General features: G+C 37.8%; 1 protein-coding gene across 5 annotated transcripts in view; it reads right to left on the reverse strand.

The window, feature by feature from the left end:
• ANO5 (anoctamin 5) overlaps positions 1 to 26,738 on the reverse strand; it is a 124,583-nt gene that overhangs the window by 56,967 nt on the left and 40,878 nt on the right. For all 5 annotated transcript variants that reach the window (XR_013442388.1, XM_078058298.1, XM_078058296.1 and 2 more), the window contains 4 exons: positions 22,683 to 22,751; positions 21,345 to 21,623; positions 16,804 to 16,917; positions 14,302 to 14,417 (listed from right to left, as the gene is read on the reverse strand). Coding sequence is in view for 4 of the 5 variants with exons in the window: in XM_078058298.1 (XP_077914424.1) it covers positions 14,302 to 14,417; positions 16,804 to 16,917; positions 21,345 to 21,623; positions 22,683 to 22,751 (578 nt within the window). In the remaining variant the exon portion in view is untranslated. The remainder of the gene's footprint in view (positions 1 to 14,301; positions 14,418 to 16,803; positions 16,918 to 21,344; positions 21,624 to 22,682; positions 22,752 to 26,738) is intronic.

The following is a 26,738-nucleotide window of genomic DNA, read 5'->3' on the forward strand; positions in this document are numbered from 1 at the left end:
GTTGAACAACAATGGTGAGAGTGGGCACCCTTGACGTGTTCCTGATCTTAAGAGAAAGGCTCTCAGCTTTTCCCCATTGAGGATGCTATTCGCTGTGGGTTTTTCATAGATGGATTTTATGATCTTGAGGAATGTTCTCTCTATCCCTATACTCTGGAGAGTTTTAATCAGGAAAGGATGTTGTATTTTGTCAACTGCTTTTTCTGCATCAATTGAGAGGACCATATGGTTCTTCTTCCTCCTCTTATTAATGTGTTCTATCACATTGATTGATTTGCGAATGTTGAACCACCCTTGCATCCCGGGGATAAATCCCACTTGGTCGTGGTGGATGATCCTTTTAATGTATTGTTGGATCCTATTAGCTGAGATTTTGTTGAGGATTTTGGAATCCATATTCATCAGGGATATCGGTCTGAAATTCTCCTTTTTGATGGGGTCTTTGCCTGGTTTGGGGATTAAGGTAATGCTGGCCTCATAGAATGAGTTTGGAAGTTTTCCTTCTGTTTCTATTTTTTGAAACAGCTTCAGTAGAATAGGTATTATTTCTTCTTTGAATGTTTGGTAGAATTCCCCAGGGAATCCATCAGGCCCTGGACTCTTGTTTTTGGGGAGGTTTTTGATCACTGCTTCAATCTCGTTACTGGTTATTGGCCTATTCAGGTTGTCAATTTCTTCCTGTTTCAGTCTTGGCAGCTTATAGGTTTCCAGGAAGGCCTCCATTTCATCCAGAGTGCTCAGTTTATTGGCATATAGTTGTTGATAATAATTTCTAATAATTGTTTCTATTTCCTTGGTGTTAGTTGTGATATCTCCCCTTTCATTCATAATTTTATTAATTTGGGTCCTTTCTCTCTTCTTTTGGATAAGTCTGGCCAGTGGTTTATCAATCTTATTAATTCTTTCAAAGAACCAACTTCTAGTTTCATTGATCTGATCTACTGTGTTTCTGGTTTCTAATTCATTGATTTCTGCTCTAATTTTAATTATTTCTCTTCTAATGCGTGGCTTAGGCGTCGTTTGTTGCTTTTTCTCTAGTTCTTTAAGGTGTAGAGTTAGCTGGTGAATTCGGGATTTTTCTATTTTTTTGAGTGAGGCTTGGATGGCTATGTATTTCCCCCTTAGGACCGCCTTTGCAATATCCCATAGGTTTTGGACCGATGTGTTTTTGTTCTCACTGATTTCCATGAATTGTTTAAGTTCTTCTTTGATTTCTTGGTTGACCCAAACATTCTTGAGCAGAGTGGTCTTCAGCTTCCAAGTGTTTGAATTTCTGCCAAATTTTTTCTTGTGATTGAGTTCCAGTTTTAGAGCATTGTGGTCTGAGAACATGCAGGGAGTAATCTCAATCTTTTGGTATCGGTTGAGACCTGATTTGTGACCCAGTATATGGTCTATCCTGGAGAAAGTTCCATGTGCACTCGAGAAGAATGAGTATTCTGTTGTTTTAGGGTGGAATGTTCTGTAAATATCTATGAGGTCCATCTGGTCCAATGTATCATTCAAAGCTCTTGTTTCCTTGTTGATTTTCTGCTTAGACGATCTGTCCATTGCTGAGAGTGGAGTATTGAGGTCTCCTACAATTAACGTATTCTTATCAATATGACTCTTTATTTTGGTTAACAGTTGGCTTATGTATATGGCTGCTCCCATGTTGGGGGCATAGATATTTACAACTGTTAGATCTTCTTGTTGGATAGACCCTTTAAGAATGATATAGTGTCCTTCTGTGTCTCTTATTACAGACTTTAGTTTAAAATCTAATTTGTCTGATATAAGAATTGCTACCCCAGCTTTCGTTTGAGGTCCGCTGGCATGGAAGATAGATCTCCATCCCTTCACTTTCAGTCTGGATGTATCTTTAGGTTCAAAATGAGTCTCTTGTAGACAGCATATGGATGGGTCCTGTCTTTTTATCCAATCTGCAACCCTGTGCCGTTTTATGGGAGCATTTAGGCCATTCACATTGAGAGTGATTATTGAAAAATATGAATTAATTGTCATCATGTTGCCTGTGAAGACGTTGTTTTTATAGATTGTCCCTGTAAATTTCTGTTGTAGATCACTCTTGGGGTCTTTCTCCTTTTATAGAACCCCCCTTAATATTTCTTGCAGGGCCGGCTTAGTGGTCACATATTCTTTCAACTTCTGCCGGTCGTGGAAGCTCTGGATCTCTCCATCCATTCTAAATGAAAGCCTTGCCGGATAAAGTATTCTTGGCTGCATGTTCTTCTCATTTAGTACCCTGAATATGTCTTGCCAGGCCTTTCTGGCTTGCCAGGTCTCTGTGGATAGATCTGACGTTATTCTGATGTTCTTCCCTCTGTACGTAAGGAATCTCTTCCCCCTAACTGCCCTTAAGATGGTTTCCTTGGTTCTAAGATTTGCAAGTTTTACTATTACATGCCGAGGTGTTGGCCTGTTTTCCTTGATCTTAGGAGGGGTCCTCTCTGCCTCTAGGACTCGAATGTTTGTTTCATTCCCCAGATTAGGGAAGTTCTCAGCTACGATTTGCTCAAATACATCTTCTAGCCCTCTCTCTCTCCACTCCCTCCGGGATTCCAATTATTCTGACATTGGAATGCCTCATGGTGTCATTTATTTCTCTGATTCTATTTTCACGGATTCTGAGTTGTTTTTCCCTGGCCTCCTCTTTTCCCTTTTTATCTATTATACTGTCTTCCAGATCGCTTATTCTCTCTTCTGTCTCAGTTACCCTAGCTGTTAGATTATCTAGATTGGATTGGATCTCATTGATAGCATTTTTAAGTTCTGCCAATTCACCTTTCATTTCTGCCCTTAGAGACTCTATGTTGCCATTAATTGATTTCTCCATTCTAGCCATTGTCTTCACAATTGCTAGCCTGAATTCCATCTCTGACATCTTGGTTATATCTGCATCCATTTGTAAATCTGCAGCATAAGTCATAATCTCTGAGTCTTTTCTGTTTTGGGGGCTCCTCCTCCTAGTCATTCTGTTGATGGGTGTTTGAGGGAATGTATAGAGTCCAAATTATTGACCAGAACCCAAGCAAGATGCACCTGTTTTCTTGGGACCTTAGGGTTGCTGGCCTCTTGTTTTCCCAGCCTGTCTTCTGCGGGAGGGGCCTGCCGCGCTGTTACTCAGTCAACCCTGTTTGGGCGGAGTTGCCCTGCGCCCCTGTGGCGGGGGATGGGCTCAGTGGGAATCAGTCTTTGGGGCTTTTGTTCTCTGGTGCCTTTCCCTGGCGGCTTTCCGCGTCTCTTCCGCGAGTCAGAGCAGAAGAGACCGTTTCCAACCCTCTGCCTCAGAGCAGAGAGACCGCAGTCTGTTCTTCAGTGAGCTCTCCAGGCCACACCGTCTCCGTTTCTGTCCGTGCTGCTATAAACTGCAGCGTCCTGGGTTGTGCGCCCCTCCGCAGCGCTCCCAGTCCTGCCTCCAGGTCGGGACGTGTCTCTGCCCTTTGTGCTTCTAAAACCGCCAGCCGCTCCCAGTTCGCACGCGCGCAACTCCGCCGCTCGGGGTTTCAACCCCAGGGGTTGCAGTTCACCGGCGGGACCCTGGCGCACCGGGTTTCCGCCTCGGAGGCTGCAGTTCGCGTGTGCGTGACCGTCGCTCCAGTTTCTGTCCAGGGGGCTGCGGTTCGCGTGCGGGCGACCCCGCCGGTCTGGTTTTCCACCCCGGGGGCTGCCCTAAAGTCCTTTCCCGACGCTACCGGTCTGCGAGTCTGTGCCCCGTCCGCAGCTCGCGAGGCTGTCACTCACCGGCGGTGTAGGATCCCCACGTCCAGGCACCCTCCCGCTGCCATTTATCCTCCGATATCTGCCCGCAGAATCACGGCTCTCCGCTTCGTACCTCAAAACCAACCGCCTGCGATATTCTGTTTGTAGAGATCCAGATCTTCTTACATCTCAGGCTGGTTTCGTGGGTGCTCAGAGTGGTCTGGTAGATATCCAGCTCAATTCCGGGGACCAGTTGAAATAGGGTCCCCTACTCCTCCACCATCTTTCCCCTCTCCCTGAGGTGATGGTTCTAAAGCAAAAACTGAACCATGTCCTTTTCCTGCTTTAAAAAGGTTTTTATCCCTTCTTTTAGCAGTGTTCTGCATGATGTTGCTGAGAAATATTCAAGTCTCACCTTCTTCTACTCCTATATGAAGAACTAAACGCCCAGTGTTCCTCCTCAGCCCAGTGCTCTGCACTACGTCTCTCTGCCTGAGACATTCTTACCTAACTTGTTTACTTTGGAACTTACTACTTATCTTTCAAGACACAGCTCAAGAATAAGTGCTGTGAAACTTTCCCTGAACTTGTCACAAAAGTAGGTGCTTTTTCATCCATGCTCTGTTCTTTCAGGAGTATCACTCTGTTATAATTATTATAAATTTGGGTGTCTTCCTGTGAATATATTCATAACCATCAAAACCATGTTCTGATTATCTTTGTAGCCCTACTCTCTTGCCTGGTATCTAGTGATGTTTAATAAATGCTCATTAAAGGAACCGTGTGCATTGTAATCATGCATCTATGGACAATTCCTTTCTCTTTTTAAGGATGTTTTTTATTTTTATGATCTTGCTATCAAGTGCTACCAAGTCTCTAAAACTTTTCCTAAAACCATAAAATCAACAAGGAAAAGAAATAAAAGCACACCCAATACAGGCCTTCAGCATCATGACAGAGAATACCATGATCTTCAAATTAACTACAAGTAAAGAAAAAAACCCAGTTCCAAGAGAGGACCTGCCACCTGTTGTCACAAACCTGAGGTACCAGAGAGTAAGGAAGAAGATGCTTAAGAAGTTCCAGTAAAAAAAAAAAAAAAAAAATGTAAAGTAGGGTACAGACATTAAACAAATACAGACAAAATAACTGCCAGGGGGAGAAAAAGATGTAACTAAATGTCATAATACTGAACACATTTTGGGATAGGGTAATCCACAGCACTGGCCAAAAGGAAGGGATCTGAAAATAAGCAGGAATGGAAGCCTCAAAGAAGCAACATTTGGGGGGGAAGAGTCAGATGTAAATGGTGGTACTCCTTAAAGGCGTGGCAGGAAAGAGAAAGAAGAAAATAAGAGGGATCCTGTAGATCCTAGACAATAACCACACACCATCATCCATAAAAGAAACTGCATGGAATAGTAAAGGGCTAGCAGAAGAGTGCACTCTAATGCTTGAAACACTGTGAGTTAAATACAAATAGACAAAAGCAGACCATGTCTATACATACAACTATATTAGAAAAACCAACAATGTTAAACAAATAATTTCAGCTAATGAATATTCTCCCAAAGGAACATAAGAAATAGTGGAATAAAACACTATACACTGAATTAAATTTTCTCAAATAAATAATTGAAAACATAAGAAAATACCAGAAATATATAAATAATAAGTGTGGGAATTGGAATAAATAAAACAAGAGGTGAAAGAACTCCATAAAGAGAGGAAAAAGAAAAATTGCAAAAGGTTGTATCAGAATTGATGCTGAAATTATGAGGTATTCAAAAGGGAGAATAAAGGGACAATTAAGTGAAAATCTAATAAAAGACAGTAAGAAAAACAGGAAACCTATCAGAAAAAAAAACAGTCTCAGAGAAATTGTTTGATATAAAGGCAGACCAAAAAAGACCAATATACATATAAGTGGAGTCCAAAGAAAACAAAAATACTGGAAAAGATCTGATATTTTAAAATTATACTCCAAGAACACTTTCCAGAAGAAAAAAAAAAAAAAAATAGAAGGTATGCATTGAAAGGATCCAGTAGGAACCAGGAAAAACTGACTTAGAACAATCACCTCCAAAACATAATGTGTTAAAACAATCAGATTTTAAAACAAACGAGCAAGCAAACAAAACTCTCGGAGCTTCCTAGCAAAATGATAAAGTAATGTTCAAGGACATAACAATTTTCTACTCATGAGGACACACTGGAGGCATTTCCACAAGGCAAGGACACCCACTATCTCTACTACTACTATTTAATATTGTTCTGGAATTACTAGCCAATGCAACTGAACAAAAGAAAATAACTGGAGACCTAAGAATTGGTAAAGAAAAAAGTAAACTATTTCTATTTAAAAATGACAGGGTGGGACACCTGGGTGGCACAGTCAGTTAAGTATCCGACTCTTGGTTTCAGCTCAGGCCGTCATCTCAGGGTCATGAGATCAAGCCCCACATCAGGCTCCTAGCTCGGTGTGGAGTCTGCTTGAGTTTCTCTCTCCCTCTGCCCCTTTTACTCATGCATGTGCTCTCTCCCTCTCAAATAAATAAATAAATAAATCTTTTAAAAAATAACAAATAAATAAATAAATAAGACATGGTACTATACCTAGATAACCTTAAAGAATCAATGAAAAAACTAATTCAATGAAGAATTCATCAAGGTGTCAGAATATAAAATTAAGATGCAAAAATCAATAGCATTCAGTATTTAAATAAAAACAAGTTAGAAGATATATTATGAGAATACATAATTTATAATAGCAACAAAAAATATAAAATACCTAGCATTAAACCTAAGAAAGTTGCCTAACCTATACAAAGAAAAATCTACAAGACTCCCGAAAAACCCAAAAGTAGGCTTGAACAAAGACATATCTTTTCCTTGACATGCCTTCTCCTTGATTAGGATGACTGAATTATCATCAAACTATCAGGTCTATCTAAGTTAATTTGTAAATTTAATGTGATACCCATATAAATACCAACAATCTGTTTTTTAGTAAAGAGCTAGCCAAGTTGATAGTAAAGTTTATATGGAAGAATAAATATGCAGAATGTAAAAGGAAACACTGAGAGTAAAACCTATGATGAAGTATTAGCCCAACCAGATTTTAAAACATACTACATAGTACTACATAGTAAAACATATGTAGCAAAGGTGCTATAATGAAAACAGCCTGGTACTGATACATGAGAAGCTAGTTAGATCAAAGGAATAAAACAGAACATCTGGAAAGAAACTCCATTGCATAAAGAAATCTAGTTTAAGATAAAGGTAGTACCTCAAATCACTGAGACATCAATAAACTTCTTAATAAATGGTGTTGGGACAAATAGATAAAAGTAGATCTACTCCTCACATGATATGTAAGAAAAATTCTAAATGGATCAGGAATCTAAACACAAAAAATGAAACTATGCAAGTAAAAGAAAATGTAGGAGAATTCCTCTATAATTTGTGTGTACAAAAAAGGTATTGTCTGGGCGCCTGGATGGCTCAGTCGTTACACATCTGCCTTCGGCTCAGGTCATGATCCCAGGGTCCTGGGATCGAGCCCCGCCATCAGGCTCCCTGCTCAGCAGGGAGTCTGCTTCTCCCTCTGACCCTCACCCCACTTGTGCGCTCTCTCTCTCTCAAATAAATAAATAAAATCTTAAAAAACAAAACATTGTCACTAAAAATCCAAAAGCAATAAAAATTTTGATAAAGTTGACTTCATATAAAATAAGAAAATACTTCTACATAGCAAAAACCAAACAAACAAATAAAAACAAAACCCATATACAAAGTCAAAATGCAAATGACAAACTTGGAGAAAATATGAGGAATATGTATTATAGATAAAGGATTATAAAACCTCAGTATATAAAAAACTTAAAAACACTAAAAAAGAAGGCAAAAATTCTATAGAAAAATGGACAAAAGGTATGAATATACAATTCATTAAAAAGCTACAAAAATGTCCCTTACCATATGAAAAGATGTTCAATTTCATGCATATTAAGGGAAATACAAATTAAAACTACACTAAAATACCATTTCTCACCTGTCAGCTAGCAAGAATTAGAAAACTTAACAGTGCAGGCTGTACTCTCATACATTGTTCGTGGGAATTCCATATAGTCCAATCCCACTGAGAGGGAATTTGGCAATTTTTTAAAAATTTTATTTATTTATTTATTTATTTATTTATTTATTTATTTTTAAAATTATGATATGTTAGTCACAATACAGTACTGCATTGCATGGAGCACTGGGTGTTACACACAAACAATGAATCATGGAACACTACATCAAAAACTAATGATGTACTGTATGGTGAATTTGGCAAATTTTAACACAACTATATATGCACTTACCCTGCAACCCAACAATCTCACACATATGGATTTACCCTGAAGATACTCCCAACAATATGTCCAAGGACACATAATGGTGTACCATAAAGCAGAGAAATGAATGATGATGTCTCCATGAATTCATGCATTGATCTTCAGGATATACTGTTAAGTGAAAATAGCAAAGTGCTGAAGAGTCTATATAGAATGCCACTTTTGTTTAACAAGGAGAAATTTTAGAGAATACATATATCTGCTTCTTTTGATAAAGATAAATCAGGAAACAATGAAGTTGGCAAGCTATAAGGGATAAGGAATGAGAGAAGCGGGCAAGAAATGGGTGAAAGGTATCTGGGAAGGAGTGCCGCTCCCCTGGGTTTTAACTAATATTGAAAACAAACTGAAATAAGCCTTATTATGCCAAAAGTGAAAAGGGTAGAGTTTTGGGGAGGAAAAAGGAGGAATGTTAGAAAGACATGGGATCCAGTTCCAAGGGCTTTGGCGAAAGAATGATGAGAGACAACTAGTAAATGTGGAAGGAGTGCTGCAGTTGAAAACTCACTTTGCAACCAAAACAGTGAATACTGGTTCAGTTGAGAATCATTCTGTATGCTAAGTCTAGGGAGAAATTGTAATGAGTAACACAACTTCCCACAGATTGTTTATTACTGGGAGGGTAAAAACAGTGGAGAAGTCCAACAAACTCTTAACTGGATAATCAAAATCAATATAAAAAATGAGGGGCTTATGGAAGCAAGGGGAAAATAATATATAGAGCTGTGAAACAGGATCACACTTTGGATGCTCAAAATTACCATCAACGACCCGGTGCTCCCCCAAGCTAAAAGTCAACCCAGAAGACGGTGTCCGTGGCTGGTGCTGCTATCTCTAACGTCACAGGAGGGGGCCTGCGGGGCTGGGACCCAGGTCTCTGAGGAGGAGGTATGGCAAGTTGGTGGGCTATCTCACAACAGATATGGGGTTGGATCTGCAAGTGTTGGCAAAGCTGTAAACAGCATTCAGCCACAGCAATAGGAACGCACGGCCACAGCCAGGAAAGAATTGTTGGGGAAATGCTCACAGGAAGCAACAGGAAACACATAAATAAACCAATAGAAACAAATCCTCTTTTCCTCCTCCCATCTTTCGGTCTCCTTAGCGCTTCTTGCTGGCAGAGCCCAGCAGTGAGCTAACTGGCAAAGCATGCTGGTGATACTCAGAGTTCCAGCCTCAATTTCACAAAGCAGATTATAGAAAGGTGGGCTGCAGCTGAGGAACAATAGCTTAATGACTGGTATGTAAGTGAGATCACATCAAGTGTTAATCTAGGAATCCACATCCAATTGCCACTTCCTACCCGCACAACTACAGGCCTTGCCCCCCGTCTCCGGCGTCATTTCCTTCCAGGCATCCTGGGGAGTCCCCAGACATGTCTCACTTGTACTAGGAATATCTGTGGGGAACAGCTTTCTTTTTTTTTTTTTTTAAGATTTTATTTATTTATTTGACAGAGAGAGAGACAGTGAGAGAGGGAACACAAGCAGGGGGAGTGGGAGAGGGAGAAGCAGGCTTCCTGCCGAGCAGGGAGCCCGATGCGGGGCTCAATTCCAGGATCCTGGGATGGTGACATGAGCCGAAGGCAGAAGCTTAACCAACTGAGCCATCCAGGCGCCCCTGGGGAACAGCTTTCAACACTTTGTCCAGGTCACTGTGTAAGGATTGCAGCTCCTCCACGCCAGTGGTGTTCATTTCTCCAAGAACGAATTCCCCCTTCCCCCTCTGAGTTTCTTCACTAAACCCATCTTACCCTCTATCCGAGAAAGTTAATCCTCTAAGAGGAGTGGGTTTATTTGTTTGTTTGTTTTTTTATACAAATTGATTGGGGTGTAATTCATATATAATAAAATATACCTAAGTGTATAATTTGGTAAGTTCAAATGCATGCACTCTTGTAACTAAGTAAGAGACAGGCGAGGCTAGGTAGGGGGTTACATGACCAGGCTCACAGAAATCCCAGATGTGTTGGAGCACCTGGGTGGCTCAGTCAGTTAAGTGTCTGCCTTCAGCTCAGGTCATGATCTCAGGGTCCTGGGATGGAGCCCCACATCAGGCTCCCTGCTCAGCAGGGAGTCTGCTTCTCTCTCTCCCTCTGCCTCCCCCCTCATGCTCTCTCTTGCTCTCAAACAAATAAAATCTTAAAAAAAAAAAAAAAAAAGAAATTCCAGATGTGGAAAAATGTTATACACAAGATATTAACTAGAGAGAAGAAAACATAACAAATCCACTTTGTTTGTTCTAAATATAGACAAGATATTTTCATAATATTTACAAATCTACCTTGTTTGTCTTAAATGTTACAGACAAGATATTTGCCAAGTTCCCTGGTCAGTTTTTTATAAAAGACCGACCATAAAAGCCCTCAGTGGCAACCCATTCGGAACCCCTGTCTAGAGAGCTTTCCTTTCTGTTCTCAACTTCCGTTAATAAACTCTCAGTTCACCCTATTTTCCACAAGATTTATACTTCAACTCCATGTGGCAAGAACCCTGCAACCCCACAACCCTGCAATATGACCACCACCACAATCAACCATACAGAGCATTTCCATCATCTCAAAAAGTTCCCTTGAGACCCTTGCAGTTAACCCCTTCCCCAATACCAAGATCTGGGCAACTACTACTTTAATTTTGGTTCCTATAGTTTTGCCTTTTCCAGAATAATGTTTTATAAATGAAAACATAGGACTATGCAACATTTCGTGGCCTGCTTCTTTTCCTTAGCAAAATGCTTTGAAGATTCATCCTTTGATGTTGCATGTATCAGTAATTTATCTCAGAGAAAAATATCCATTGTGTGTATACATGATTGTTTATCCATTTATCAATTGATGGACCTTTGGGTTGCTTCCAGGTTTTTCTTATGAGTTAAGCTATGAACATTCAAATAATGGTGTTTTTGTGGACATATGCTGCATTTTTCCTGGGTAAAGACTTAGTGGGGGAATGGCTGGGTCATAAAAAAGTACATATTTGGGGCGCCTGGGTGGCTCAGTCGTTAAGGGTCTGCCTTCGGCTCAGGTCATGATCCCAGGGTCCTGGGATTGAGCCCTGTGTTGGGCTCCCTGCTCCACGGGAAGCCTACTTCTCCCTCTCCCACTCCCCCTGCTTGTGTTCCCACTCTCTCTAATAAATAAATTAAATCTTAAAAAAAAAAAAGAGTGCATATTTAACTTGATAAGAAACTAAAATTTTTTATAGAGTTTCTCCACCATTTTGCATTCTAGCAGCACTTAGAGATTTCAAGTTGCTCCAGATCCCTGTCAGCACTTACTGCTGTCAATTTTTTAGATTTTAGCTATAATAGTGGGTGGTGTAGTAGCATCTCAATGACAGATGTTTTAATTTTTATTCCTCTAGTGAATACAGATGCTATGTATTTTTTGATTACTAACTGGCCATCCATAAATACTTTCTTTGGTCAAGTATCTGTTATAATCTTTTGTCCATTTTTAATGATTTTGTCTTATTATTGAATTTTAAGAGTTCCTTAAAATATTCTAAATGTCCTTTGTCCATATGTGTGTTGCCAGTATTTTCTCCAGCCTGTGGTTTGCCTTTTTATTTTTATAACAGTGTCTTTTAAAGAGCAGACTTTATTATTATGAAGTCAAATTTATATATATTTAAATTGTACTTTTTGTGTCTTTCCTGAAAAGTCCATGCCAAACCCCAGGCCATATAAATTTTTCTGCTAAACATTCTTCTAGAAGTTTTATAGGTTTAGCCATTACACTAAGTTCCCTGATCCATTTCAAGTTAGTTTAAATTTTTGTATAGGAAAGGATCAAGATTCATGTTTTGCATATGGATTTCCATTTGTTCTAACATCATTTGTTTAAAGGACTATCCTTTCCCCAGTGAATAACCAGGTACCTTTGTTGAAAATCAATTGACCATATATGTGTGGATCTACTTCTGTACTCTCCTTTTATTAAAGTCTCCATTTGTTCATAATTTCATATATATAGAAAAAGTTGTAAGAATAATTTAGATAACTTCCATATACTCTTTAATTCTTTTATTGCAAACATATTTTTCCATTTGTACTTTCTCTCTCTTCATATAACTCCCTCTCTCTCTTCATATATATATATATGTCATATATATATATATCAAGAGACATATATGTCTATCTATCTATATACCTGTATCTATATATCAATATCTAACTTTGGACAATATAGATACAGACATATAGAGATATAAATATAGATGTAGATATCTTTTGATGAGCCATTTGAAAGTAAGTTGGTTGAATATGTCATGGTCCTTTATCCCTAAATACTTCATTGTCTGTTCCTAGAAAAAGAATATTATCTTACATAAACACTAAAAAGAAACCCTAGGGATAATAGTTCTTTTCTGCAGTTGCTACTTCTGTGATAACATAGTGTTTTCTTTTTTGCCTTTTAAGTTAACTAAAAAAATTTTCACCTAAGTTATCAGTTCTTTACATTAAACTTGGTTGAAATGAAAAAGCAGTATAGCTTGCTATAAATGGGAAGTTATTATAGTAAGAAGATGAAAAACTTTTAAAAATTATTAAATTTATGCTAGGCACTGTCACCTGATTAAATATCTGAGTTTCCATTTTGTTGTAAAAGGAAATTTGCAAGGGCTAACAAAGTATTACAGATATAACCCCCACTGACCCAAGATGTAATGTGTTTATATATACCCAAGGTCATAAATACAAATCTTTGGAGAATACTTGTAGTAGAAACACCTGTTGATAGTTTAAAAATGTTAAATGAATATATACTTTCAATATATTTTGAGCAGTATAAACTATGTAAACCTTCATTCTGATGACTATGCTTCTTTAAAAATATGCTATGAAAACATTCTCCAAGGGCCCAATGTCTGCAAATGTCCTTAGCAGCAGGTTTGTAACAGTGAAAAATCTGGGACAGCCTGTTTTCTGACAGAAAAACAGATAAATGAATTTTGCAACATTTATAATATGGCACTCTGTGTTCTGTTAAAAAGCATGAGATCTGTGTGTATTCACAGGAGGAGTACCAATAATATATTATTTAGCGCAAAAAGAAAATGACAGCAAAAAAGTAAATAAAGATGCCATTGTTTTTTCTAAGGAAAAAATATGATTGTGTATGCATTTCATTACACATGCACATAAAAATAGAACTGAATGGATATACCAAATCAAGGGCAATTACTTCTGCCAAGTTCGACAGAGGTAGAATTTCACTTAACATTTTGCAAGTCTCTTCACTATTTGAATTGTTAAATGACCATTATCCAAAACAATTAAAACATCTATCCAACAAAGAGTTCATATAATGATTTACAGAAAGTACCAGCTTATCTATGCTACCTGCCTTTCATTTATTCTTAAAAATCTCCACTTACTTGCCTTAAACAAAACCTTTGAGATAACTGTTCTACTGATTTGGGGGCATCAGCGTCATAAAAAGGACACTGTGATGCTGTGCAAGCATAGCATTACCAGCATAAATCCCCGAGTGAAACACCAGGTGTGGAGCAACCAAGGGTCTCATCTGATTGTTCCTTTACTGAAATCCTGGCCCCAGTCTCCTGACATCCTGTATGTATGGGGCGTTGTCAGGGTTCAAAGCAGGAACCTGCAACGGCAGGCTTCTTGCTTAGCCAATGAAACTGTCTAAAGAATTGAGGTCACGGAACACGTGCCTTCACGGATCTCTGAGATCTACACGCACGCACACACGCATGCACACAGACCTCTGCGCACAAGCTTTCTGCTAGTTTCTAAATCCCCGGACTCAGAAAAACAAAACTAATACGTATGAAGCACTAAGTGCTAGCCCCTATGCTAAAAATATAGACATGTCTCATTTCATTATTAAACAGCCCCATAAGGAAAGCACCATTGTTATTCCCATTTTACAGAGGAGCCTCATAGAGGTTAAATAATTTGACCAAGTTTATGTAGCTTCTAAGAGCAAGAACTTGGATCTGAACCCAGCCTACCTAAATACCAACTACCGAGCTACCTCTGCATGGTAGTTAAAAGTATTCTGGCAACAGCATTCTAATTCACAAATGAATGACTAAATGATAGTGTGGATACAAAACATGTAACATGTTGTGGATGAAAACAGTGGTAAAAGAAAGGGAATGCGCTGCCATTGTGAATAAAAATCACATCATCAAGTTTTAATCAGTTTGATACTATGTAAGGAACTTACCTAACCAAATCTAAAGGCTGCTCCTTGTAAAAATAGGAAAAGCGGGCCCAATTCTGGCAAAGTATGTACCTCTCGTTGACAGGATTGGGATGTTCTGAAGGCTTCCAATACTGACCCTACAGATATTCAAAAAGAAAGTATTTGAATGACAAAGCAAAAGACAGGGGTGAAGTAAATAAACACAGCTTTTATAAGGTTAGTGAATGAGGCAAATTGTTCTTTTGATTTGAATTTTCATATTCCACTGATGTATAATTATCTCCTAAAATCTATAATAAACTATAACAATAGTGATAATCATTAAGATCCCCCCCACCCAGTTAGTTAAAAATACAAGTTAAAGTTTGAGACTCTGGCTTTACTCTAGCTGCTCTTTCCTGTGGAATGCCCTTTCTTCTCTACTCAAATTCTACCAGATTATTCACAGCTCAGGGATTCATGTTAACCGTGTAACTGGCTGGGACTTTAGAAATACACTAACACTTTTATAGATGGAAAAATTATACTCAAGCAAAGTTCAATGAATGATCCAAAGTCACACTACTATGACGGGAATCTCTTCCAGACTTGTCTGGCCCTCACTGGTAATCACTGACACAATTTCCCAGAAAATTTAAAACATGCATCACAAATGTTAGCACCAAAGAACCTCAGTACTGTTTCATGCATTTTCCCCATTGTTACATACTGAGTTGCCTTATTAATAATATCCCTTCGGGACATAGCAGAGTACTGTCTACACATGGTAGTTCAACACATTCTTTTAACTGTTTGCCCAGACAAGTGAACTGCCAAAGACAACATGAATAAATATCCAATTGAAAATTAAGCACATGTGAAAATCTCGATATGATAAGGTATAAGATTTTATATCACCTAGATTCCAACTTTTTTCTTCTTCTGTAGCTAATCCTCCTGAATCTTGAAAATTGAAATAAATAAAAAGGCAGCCTATTTGGGTATCTTGAAAAATGATTCTTTAATGCACAGAAGGGAAAATCCAGTACCTAACCTTGCATTCAGGATAGGAAAAAAAAAAAAAAAAGTAAAACTAACAGTAAGCTATAACTAGCTCTCACAACAGCTAAGTACCACTGATCTTCTAGTGATCATAAATGACTGCTGGAAGGCTGGAGGTACAGATTAAACTTGCTGGTGACTGAGGATATTAATTTGGCTTAATGACCTGGTAACAGTAAGAAGAGAATTAATGCCCTAAAAACAAACCAAACCTCAAAATCTTCTAAAACTGAATGAGCCCTTCTGTGAAGAAAGACTGACAGAGAATGCACTGTATAGTGTTTATTAACCCACTATATATCTCTCTACCAAATGACCATGGCATTATATTGAATCTTTAATCCCCTATTAGTTCTTCTGCCAAATGTGTGCGGAGGGAGGGAGGGGTTTGGGGAAGGAGGATGGTTTCTCTTAACACTGAAGTTAATTTCACCTGAATTGATACTCCTGTTAAAAACTGCCACCCATTCTGGAAAATTCTGCCGTACTTTTATAGAAAACATATCAAAGATAATCAACTAGACAGTAAGGAACAGACCTCGTTCATCAAAAAGCATCTCTCTGTACAGAGAAATCATTTGTGAAAGGAAGAGTCAAATCGATATGGCAAACTTCATTTTCTTATTTCAACATATTGCTATGGCCACCCCAACCTTCAGCAATCACCACCCTGATCAGTCCCCAGCCATCTGGAGGCAAGACCCTCCACCAGCAAAAAGACTGCAACTCGCTGAAGGCTCAGAGGATGGTTAGCCTTTTTTAGCAATAAAGTGCTTTTTAATTAAGGTATGTACCGTTTTTAGGCATAACCTATTGCACACTGAATAGATTACAGCTTAGTGTAAACAACTTATATATGCAGTGGGAAACCAAAAAAATTCACTTTTTAATGAGACATGAAGTAAGTAAATGCTGTTGGAAAAATGGTGCCAATGGACTTCCATGACACAGGGTTGCCAGAAACCTTCAATTTGTAAAAAAAAAAAAAAAACCAATATCTGCAATGTGTCATAAAGCAAGGCACAAGAAAAGAAGGTATGCATGTACTTAAAACCAATCATGTATCTAATGAACGAATACATAAATGCATATAATTTAAGCCAAAACTTCATAAATGAGAAAAGATCTGATGGGTTCAGATAGAAATTTCCAAATATTCTACTCTGCAGTGTTTTTTTTTTTTAATAAAACTGCTATTTTTCAATATGGGTTCTAAAGAAAATTCACATACAAATGTAATATTTTTTAAAAATAAATTTCCATTGAAACCACAGTGTAAAGTTAACTATATGTTTCAGCATAGCTTGTAAATTTCTCAGCTGGGAACTAGGGAGTCTTTGGGGGATTTTCCCAACATGAGAAAGAATTAAGCAACCTATCATAAAAAAGGAAGCAAAGGGAAGATTCTCTCTCCCAACAAGGCAACCTCTGAATGTCAGAGGGAAAATGGGCTCAGTATTTCAAAACCAAGCTTATACTTACATCATGGAGTGGATAGGCAGATGAGTAAGTATTAGAAGTTAGCAGTCTTTCAATCCCAAACTTTTTCTTCCCATCTTCTATGCCAAAAGGACACCGTGAGAGAATATAATAAACCTATGAGGTAAGCATTAGACACACATTTCAGAACTTTATGCTATCCACATTTTTTTCCCATCACAATTTAACAATGTCCAACTTTCTCTGAATGTAGATACAGGCTCTGATTACAGAAGGAACCTTCCCTCTGTTGTTTGAGGGAAGATGTAGAGGGTAAGCTTGTATGGAGTTTGCAGGTAGTTTAGCTCCTGGGTATGGGAGCTCTCTATTCTCTTGGGGAGAGGCAGGAATGGATCATGATTTATTTTGCTTCTCCTGTCCCAAGCTACTCTGGAAGTCTTGTGCCAAAATTCCTACAATCAGGCATTCAAGTTGGGAGTGTAATATCACCACTAACAGTTCAGCTGTGGGAATATGGGATAGAATTGATACTTAGCTATGCTGGTTACTTCAGTTACACTGAGGATTTATACAGGGCCTCTTCCTGACATCTGAATTGATTAACACAAGATTACCGTATCTCTACAACTACTTTGCATTCATCTATATCTTTGCATCAGTTTTTTCCTCCGTATAATTTTGGCTTTGGTGTTCTCTGCTCTCATATTTCTGCCAGTTCAATACTATCTGCACTTTGTTTTCCAGCACCTTTTCAGAATTTCTGCTTTTCTGATGAATTTGGTCTTTTCAGCACTGTTTTCAATCTATTTCTCTCCCCGCCCCCCTTCTCACATCTCCTAAGTTAAAGAATTGTTGGTTAGAGTGCTGGTTGTTCTCGAATCACCATTAGCTAATCTGGTTACTCATTTAAGTGCATCTTACTATTTTATGTTGGTAAATATATCATAATTTATGAAAGCAGTTTTAATTTTTACAAATAATATGATAGATATTAATTATTTTACATACTTTGGATTATTTCTTTAGGAAAGATTCACCAAAATTAGAACTCTGTCCTAGGGTATTAACAAAGTGGAAAATTTTACTCCACCAGATATTGAGACTTATTATGAAGCCATGGTGAAAAAAAAAAATACAGCATGGTATTGTCAAAAAAAAAAAACAAAAAACAAATCTGTACTTAGGAAAGACATTATATGAAAAGATTATTACAAGAGGGGGAGGGAAACTATTATAATAGGGAGCCCTGTGAACATCTGAAAAGTCAGGCAAAAAGAGACTATTCTTTTTATTCATTCATTCATTCATTCATTCACTCATTCACTTATTCATTTGGGAGAGGCAAGCCAGGGTCAGGGAGTGTCCTTCTTTGCGGTAAGGAAGGGCTATTATACATGCCAGTGTTGGCTTGGGTTAAGGGTACATCAAAGTTTAGGTTTCTGTGGGAGGAAGTTTAATTAATGTTCGGTCAATTCAGCTAATAAATACTTTGTTTTGATGGATCAGTGTGGATAAATAGTTCAGCTAGCCATTTATCAGACCAAGAGTGAGAATATGGAGGGTCTATGTTTGACTCTTATGACTACAAACTAATTACAAAAGGGAGAAATTATAAGGCTAATTATAAATCTAAAAGAACTGAAATTTCCCTGGTGCCAAAAGGGAAAGAGACTTCCTCTCCGACCTCTCCGTTCTTAGAGCATTTCCTTTAGAGAGCTTGTAATTATAAACTCTTTCTCTATCCCTTTGAGACTTATGTAAATCTGTAGCAAAGCTAAATAAGCCTCTTGACAGTTTTACAACCCAGGAGTGTTTTCCTTAAGTTTTCTAGGAGCCATCCCTTTTAAATGTAAACATCAAGCAAGATAGCATCCCTACCTCCCTGTTTCTATGGGAAAGTAGCCTGGGCACCTGACTCCAACTTGTAACTACTTGTTTGGCATGGAGATATGAGAAGCTTAATTTTTTCTTGGTATAAAGACAACTACCATAGATGGACACTTCAATCACCAGGCGAATTTAGGATGAACTATGTGGCAAGTGGTGCTGTCAAGTCAAACTGGGAGATGGGGGCAGTGGTTATCTATGAATACTCATAGGGGCTAGGGTGATCCTTTAAAGGAAGCAGTTCACCAGAACGAGGAGTGAGGGATTTCCTTAACGGTCCCTGTTTTCTAGGACTACAGAACTCAAGTAAAGTTCAACATTGTCAGTATTGATGATACAAAAGGAGACAAAAGATCAAAGCTGCAGAACTGGGCCCAGAAGTAGACCTATGAATATATAGAAACTTGAGTTACGACAAAGGTGGAACTGAAAAACGGTATGAAAAGTTGAATGTTTTCAATAATTGCTACAAACTGAATGAATGACCACACATACGGTGGGAAATTGCACCATGCACAAAAATGAATTCCAGGTGGCTGCTAGGTTTCAATCAATGTGGAAAATAAAATAATACAACTTCAAAAAAATAACATAGGAAATTGACGTCATGGTCATGGTGGTAGTTAAAAGATTAAGAGCATGATTCATAAAGAAAAGGCTTGAGAAACTGGACTACATTAAAATTAAAAACATCTGTTTAGCAAAAGAAGCCATTAAAAGAAAGAAAAAGGAAGCACAGGTAGGAAAAGATCAGTAACATATATGATAAACAAAGGGCTCATATAAGGAATATATCAACGATTTCTACCAATCAACCAGGAAAGACCTAATTGAGAAATAGACAAGAGACTTTAGCAGGGACTTCACAAAAGTGCCTATCTAAATAAGCAATAAAAGCATCCAAACACATATCAGAGAAATGCAAATTAAGACCATAATGACACACAAATAAATTTCAATACGAAGTAATGAAAATGAATGCACAAAAACTCATACAAGAGCTAAATCACCCAAATAAGTGTTGAACCAAAGAAGCCAAACTCAAAAGAATATATACTGCATGATTCCACTTTTATAAAATTTAAAAGTCAACTTCTGCTGAGGACAATGGAATAGTAACTGGGAAGTTAGTAGGACTTCTGGAGGGTGAACAAGTTTTTCTCCTTGATGTGGGTGGCATTACATGGCTGTGTTTACTTTGTGACGATTCAGTGAGCTGTTTGCTTGCAACCTGGGGACCTACCTCTATTCATATTATGCCACAATTAAAAAAGAAAGAAAAAGAAAGATTGGTAAATTCTAATGTTGAGAAAGATGTGGAACATGGAGCACTCTCATATGTTGTTACTAGGACTCAAATTAGTACATCTTTTTGTAAAGAGTGATAGTGCAATATAAAATTTTAAATGTGTGTGCCCTTAGATCCAGTAATTTTGTAGCTGGTATCAATTTTGCAGAAAAATTTACATATACACTGAAATATTGTTTGTAAATCAGAAAAGTTGGGAATAAACTCAATAGCTGTTGGAATTGGGAATATATATACATGCTAGATGTTATAAAATATACATCACGAGGCTCAAATGTCATGATGGTTGTGAAGATGCTTTGAGAAGTATGAAATTCAATACCAATGTAAGAGGCTCTTGGAATACTTTCAATGTGTACATACATAAACTTGAGTGTCCTGGATGAGGATAGGAAGGAAGGGACTCTTCCACATTAATCTCCCAAATAACTTCTTCAACAGAGCAAAAATAGTTCTGCTCCACTGAAGGAGGAAAAACTGCTGTTTTAAAGCTGACTTAATCTAAGGTATCCATACTCTTTACACAGAACAAGTAAAGAGAAATGGATACTAATATTTCTATACCTGATCAAGTTCCTAATTTGCTCCTCCTGGTTCCCTGGCCTTTTGCTAGCTACTTTTTAACGTAACAAGTCTATCTAAAGTACTCTACAGTTTGCAAAGTGCTTCACACAGAGTCTTTCATTTGATTTTGACAATAATACCTAACACTTATTGAGCACCTAGTATATTCAGGTATCAAAGTCTTTCATACCTTAACTCACGTCATTCTCAGAGTAACCTATGAGGTAGACTTTATTCCTACCTTAACATGAGGAAACAGTGGTAGGGGAAGCATGATTCTTTAGGAGAGAGGCTTTTAATGGGAAACATAAAGATTCTAGGACTACAAATAGAGAGGAAATATTATTATTCAGGACTGAAAATGGTTTTAAATGAGACGAAAAAGTTTTGAGGTTTCTCAAACGCTATCTATATATAAAGAAATTTTAAAATTCCATTTTCATTTGGAATGACCAATATTCTTCCTGCTATGCAGTGTATTCATAAAACCAAACTCTAAAACCATTTTACAAAGAACAAATAAAACCTAAGCCCTGGCTCTCAATTAAGAGCTTGTCCCAGTATTACGTGAAGCCTTTATCTTAACTGTGTCCACACTGTCAAACTTTTGTGTTTAAACAAGTTTGATAAGTCAGTAGGTGAACAGGTTTAAGTGGTCCAGGTGGACTTTTGAACCCACTCAATCCCACCAAATACTTATCAAAATGCATGCGGACACACTGTGCAGACATCGCACCACACACGTATACACACACGTACACAAGCACACACAGACACGTATGCCTCAGTTGAAGGGATGTGACCAAAGGTCTTCTCTACCTACAATTCTGTTTCTTGATGAGGACGGAAAGAAGCTTGACTCGTCTTCAATGAGGAAGAGTTCCTGCCGATGTCTGGTGAATTGGGCAGTGAAATATTCAGGATGAGGGTGCCTCACATTCTTTGGGAGCTTCAGAGGCCCAAGCATATAGGGGATATTCTCAGCTGGAGGAATATCACTCTCCTTAATAGGCATTTTGATTCCCAGCACTTCAGCGTAAGTAACTAGTACCTCCCAAGGGGCATGGATCTTGACAAAATAAGTCCTTCCATCTTCAGAGTTCTGTAGAAAAAGGAGGCAAAATAACAGGAAGCATTATGATTTATTTGTTACCAAACTGATTAAAGAAACAAAGTTTTATAAAATCTCAAACAAATTAAAGATGTTACAGCAGTTACAATTTATTGACATTTTTCAGTAAAACTTCTAGAGGAACAAATGCTCAAAACATATATCTATGTATTACACTTACATATACATGTATGTATATGTGTAAATGTTGTTGTGTGTATGTGTGTGTGTATGTGACAGAGACAAAGAAAGAATATTCTAAAAAATATATTTCAGAGTCAATGTACACTAGCCAAGAATCTACAGATACATATGTGATTCTGGGCAATCTCTTAAGTTATTAGTGACTAACCATGAGCTCAGAACTGTGCTTAGGATATATGAGGGACACATACAAAGGATAAGACATACTTACTCTTCTTACCCAGCTATGTATGGCCTATACCTAGAAGAAGAACTTTAATAGGGGTTCATGACACCGAAGAATGACCAAGTTATAGATTGTAACACATATTTATTAGTTCAGTAAAAACAGATAAATAAGAACTAGAGAATACTGGAGTTTCATGGACAAAGTGGGATCCGAAATAGGTCTTTAAAAACCATTTTGAAGGAAATTCTAGAAAACCAGTGGATGGCAAGAGATTTTAAAAAATAAATAAAAGAATTTGCCATATTCATGAGCAGAGAAAGTCATCTTGGCTTACCCATAGTGGGTTGTGCTATAAGACAGCCAGGTTAACTAGAGTGTCAGATTACAGCAGCCTTCAGAATGAGAGATATGAAACAAGACCTGTGTCTTCACTTTCTTTGTACCCTGAATAGAATTATGTATGTCTATTTTTACAATGTTTAACTCATCATCTTATATTCAGAGCACTGACCTGCTTATTTACCAGGAAGACCACAGGCCCTACCACCTACATATCTGTGGCCAACAAAACTACTGTATTGCTCCCAAACACGAAGTCTATTTGGTCAAGGTCCATAGCAGAAGAAAACAATGCTTCAAACACCAAGACTCTGGTACAAATTAACAACTATACTTACCCTTTTGTCTTCGACTTCCAACTCAAGACCTGTTTTTCTGAGATTTTGTTCAAATTCTTTTCTCCTTTCCTATGGAAAAACAAATCAATAGAATTATGTAGAACACTTTCATTTGCCCAGTGATAAACAGACTTGTTATTCCAGATGGTCCTCTGTCCCTCCCATGGTTATACATAAAAGTATTTTATGTATTACCTGCATCTTAGCACCATGTCTTGCTATTCACCTGTGTTAAAATTCATAATATAACTATAAAAATCCAATATATCTAGGAATAATTTCCAGGAAATGTGCAGGACCTCTATCTGAAAATATGTGCAAAACTTTACTAAATAACATGAAAAAAAACTTGGTAAACAGAGAGACATATCATGCTCCTGGTTGAGAAGACTCAGTATGACAAATATATCAATACTCTTAAAAAGAAATGATATATTTAATTCAATTTTAAGCCAAAATATCATCATGACTTTTTAACCTTGGAGAACAGAATAGCTTCACTTAGAAGAAAAATTAAATTAAAACTATCATTACTTGCGGGCTTCAAAACAATGCACTGATTGTTGAAATATCCTGTGGCCTTCATTATAACTTAAGTGTGAAGAATTTTATAGTAACTGGCTTTATGATGATGATATAGAATGCTTACCTTCAAATTGATAGGTCTACCTTGATATATCTTCAAACTTTACAAAGAGTAAAAGATAATTTAATGTGCTCTTTTTCTCCACTTGCAAAGTTTGCTACAGATGAGAAAAGGTCTATGATAGTGGTGCAAAGTTTCCTCTCCACTACCCCTTCCTAATTGCCCTTCTTTTATGTTATCAGATTGAGACAGACAGCAAACTTCCAGAAGACCAAGGAAAAAGGAGGAGGTGGACAAGAAAAAGGAGGAGGGCATTCAAAATATTGTTATCAGAACTGAGAAAGCAAACGGCTCTTTTCATTCTAGTAACAAATGCTTTTGCAAGTTACATGGCTACCAATTCTCTGAGGTCAACAAAAGTGAAGAACTAAAAGGACTGTTAGCCAATGGACGATTAAACACTCTTTTTATGATACATTACTATAATTTGGAGACAGAATTCAGGAATCCAAAAAAGATTAAATCTGCTTAAATGATAATCTTTCTATTCCAATCTACTTATTTATCTGAACAAGCTGAATTTATACTACCATATAAAAACAAGAGAGGAATATAGTTAAAGTTGAGCCAACTCATTCTGGAAATAATTCTTGTTCATCTATTAATAAAGAAAATATATTTAAAGCCCCTCTGTCCATCTCATTAACTGACGAACTTATGATGAGTTTATTTTTTTATGTTTGGTAATTGTCAAATTTTGTAACACAGTCATGATGCTTTATCAATTATATACTTGTACAATTGTTTAAAAAACTCAAAACAGAAGAAAAAGTTTAAGGCTTAGACTGTTCTGGTTAAGGGAAATAAAAACATTTCAATGTGTATACTTATATTTGTTGCAGCAAACTTAAAATGAACAAACAAGAGACTCCCAAAGGTAAAATATTTACTTCGGGAAAAATTTAAGTGGGGAAAATGGGATGGAAATTTTAGATGAAGGAGAAAAATAAATGATGTAAAATTTCAAGTGTGGAAGAAGAATTTCTTCATATAACTCATTTTTTTTTTAATGAATGATGGTGGGTATCAAATTTCCATGATATTTAAGTTCTACGGAGATATGCTAAAAAGTGGCTTAAATGGACCATTAGCAATACATCATAAATTACATCCTTTGCAACTATTGAAATGCAGTATCAGTAACTGGAGATGGGGAAGACCTGTAGATAGATCAGGATTTTAGGAGGGGCGGGGGATGTTCAGGAGCTCATTTTGGACCTGGCAAGTCTGAGACGTCTATGAGACTTCCAAGCAGAGACACAAAATAGTCATGTGGGAGAGAAGAATGGACTGGAAAGTGAACTTTGGAATTAGCACAGATGTGGTTTTATAACTGTGAGACAGAATGTTTCATCAAAGAAATGCATGCAGGCTGGGAAAAGAAGAGGATTATGGATTGGACCCTTAGGCACTATGATAATAAAGGATCAGGGAGAGGAAGAGATTGAGAAGGAGCAACAAATGAAATAAAAGAAAAACCAAGAGGATATGGAGTTCTGGAATTCAAGTGAAGAACATACATATGAGAAGGAAATGAGAAACACGCTGCTAATAGGTCAAGTAAGATGTGGGTTGAGACTTGATCACTGGATTTATTTATACGAAAATGAGAATGGTTGAGGTGATGGCCTGATGGGAATGGGTTTAAGAGAAAATGGGACAGAAAAGAATTTGAGAAAAGAATAGTAGCTGGCAGGGAAACGGAGATCAAGTGAAGGTTTTTGTTCTTGGAGAGTGGGAAAATGAACTGAATAAGGAGGTGAAGCATGACTGCTGAGGCATGATTAACTTCACTCAGCTGAGGTCGACGGGCACAAACATGAGGTAAAATCTGTAAGTGAACTGCATGTCCTTCTTTCTGCCGGGTTCCGGAACACCGTCAGTGGAAAGGTGAGTTTAACTGCAGGTGCTGTTTTGCCAAGGAAGCGCAAGTGAGGGAGGGGCAGGGGTTTGAAGGCATAGGTAATAGAGTGATTATATTTGTTGACCATTAGATTTAAGCTGGATCAGCATAGGAAAGCAGTGGATAAGGACCAGCAGTGAAAAGGGGGTTAAGGTATTTGTATCTTATATGGTCCTGCTAGAAGGAAGGGTATTGGTCCAAAATATTTGAGGGGTTGGTCAGATAGTTAGATGCCTGGAATGAGATGATAAAGACTTGTAGTTGTTAGTAATGACAAGTTCTAGGTAAGTGAGTGGCTGATCCAGAGACTAAGATAAATGGAAAGGGGAGTTGAAGGAAGAAAGAGGATAGGATGCTAAAACAGTCATCTGTGTGAGGGAACACAGAACTTCCTTGAACTCCCCTTTCCATTTATCTTAGTCTCTGGATCAGCCACTCACTTACCTAGGTGGGAATGCAAGCTAGTGCAGCCACTCTGGAAAACAGTATGGAGGTTCCTCAAAAAGTTGAAAATAGAGCTACCCTATGACCCAGCAATTGCACTACTGGGTATTTACCCCAAAGATACAAATGTAGGGATCTGAAGGGGTACATGCACCCCAATGTTTATAGCAGCAATGTCCACAATAGCCAAACTATGGAAAGAGCCAAGATGTCCATCAATAGATGAATGGATAAAGAAGATGTGGTATATATATATACAATGGAATATTATGCAGCCATAAAAAAAAAAACCACGAAATCTTGCCATTTGCAATGATGTGGATGGAAGTAGAGAGTATTATGCTAAGCTAAATAAGTCAATCAAAGAAAGACATGTATCATATGATCTCACTGATATGAGGAATTCTTAATCTCAGGAAACAAACTGAGGGTTGCTGGAGTGGTGGGGGGTGGGAGGGCTGGGGTGGCTGGGTGATAGACATTGGGGAGGGTATGTGCTATGGTGAGCGCTGTGAATTGTATAAGACTGTTGAATCACAGACCTGTACCTCTGAAACAAATAATACATTATATGTTAAAAAAAAAAAAAAAAGAAGAAGATAGTAAGAAGGGAAAAATGAAGGGGGGGAAATTGGAGGGGGAGACGAACCGTGAGAGATTATGGACTCTGAGAAACAGACTGAAGGTTCTAGAGGGGAGGGGGTGGGGGAATGGGTTAGCCTGGTGATGGGTATTAAAGAGGGCACGTTCTGCATGGAGCACTGGGTGTTATATGCAAACAAGGAATCATGGAACACTACAGCAAAAACTAATGATGTAATGTATGGTGATTAACATAACATAATAAAAGAGTATTCAGTAATAGTTATCTGTGTATGCATTGCAATAATCAATGACTTAAGAAGGAACATTGGTGGAGAGAATGAGAGTGAACCAGGAGCTCAAACTGTTGAGAAATAAAACGGAAGACCCAGGGAAAGATTAATGACAGCAGCAAAGCAGGGCAATGATTAATCTGATCGGAGTTAAAGCTTGGAGAATTTTAGAGATGAGGTAGGAAGAA

The sequence above is a fragment of the Halichoerus grypus genome, chromosome 11, assembly GCF_964656455.1.
Source record: "Halichoerus grypus chromosome 11, mHalGry1.hap1.1, whole genome shotgun sequence".
Taxonomy (NCBI): domain Eukaryota; kingdom Metazoa; phylum Chordata; class Mammalia; order Carnivora; family Phocidae; genus Halichoerus; species Halichoerus grypus.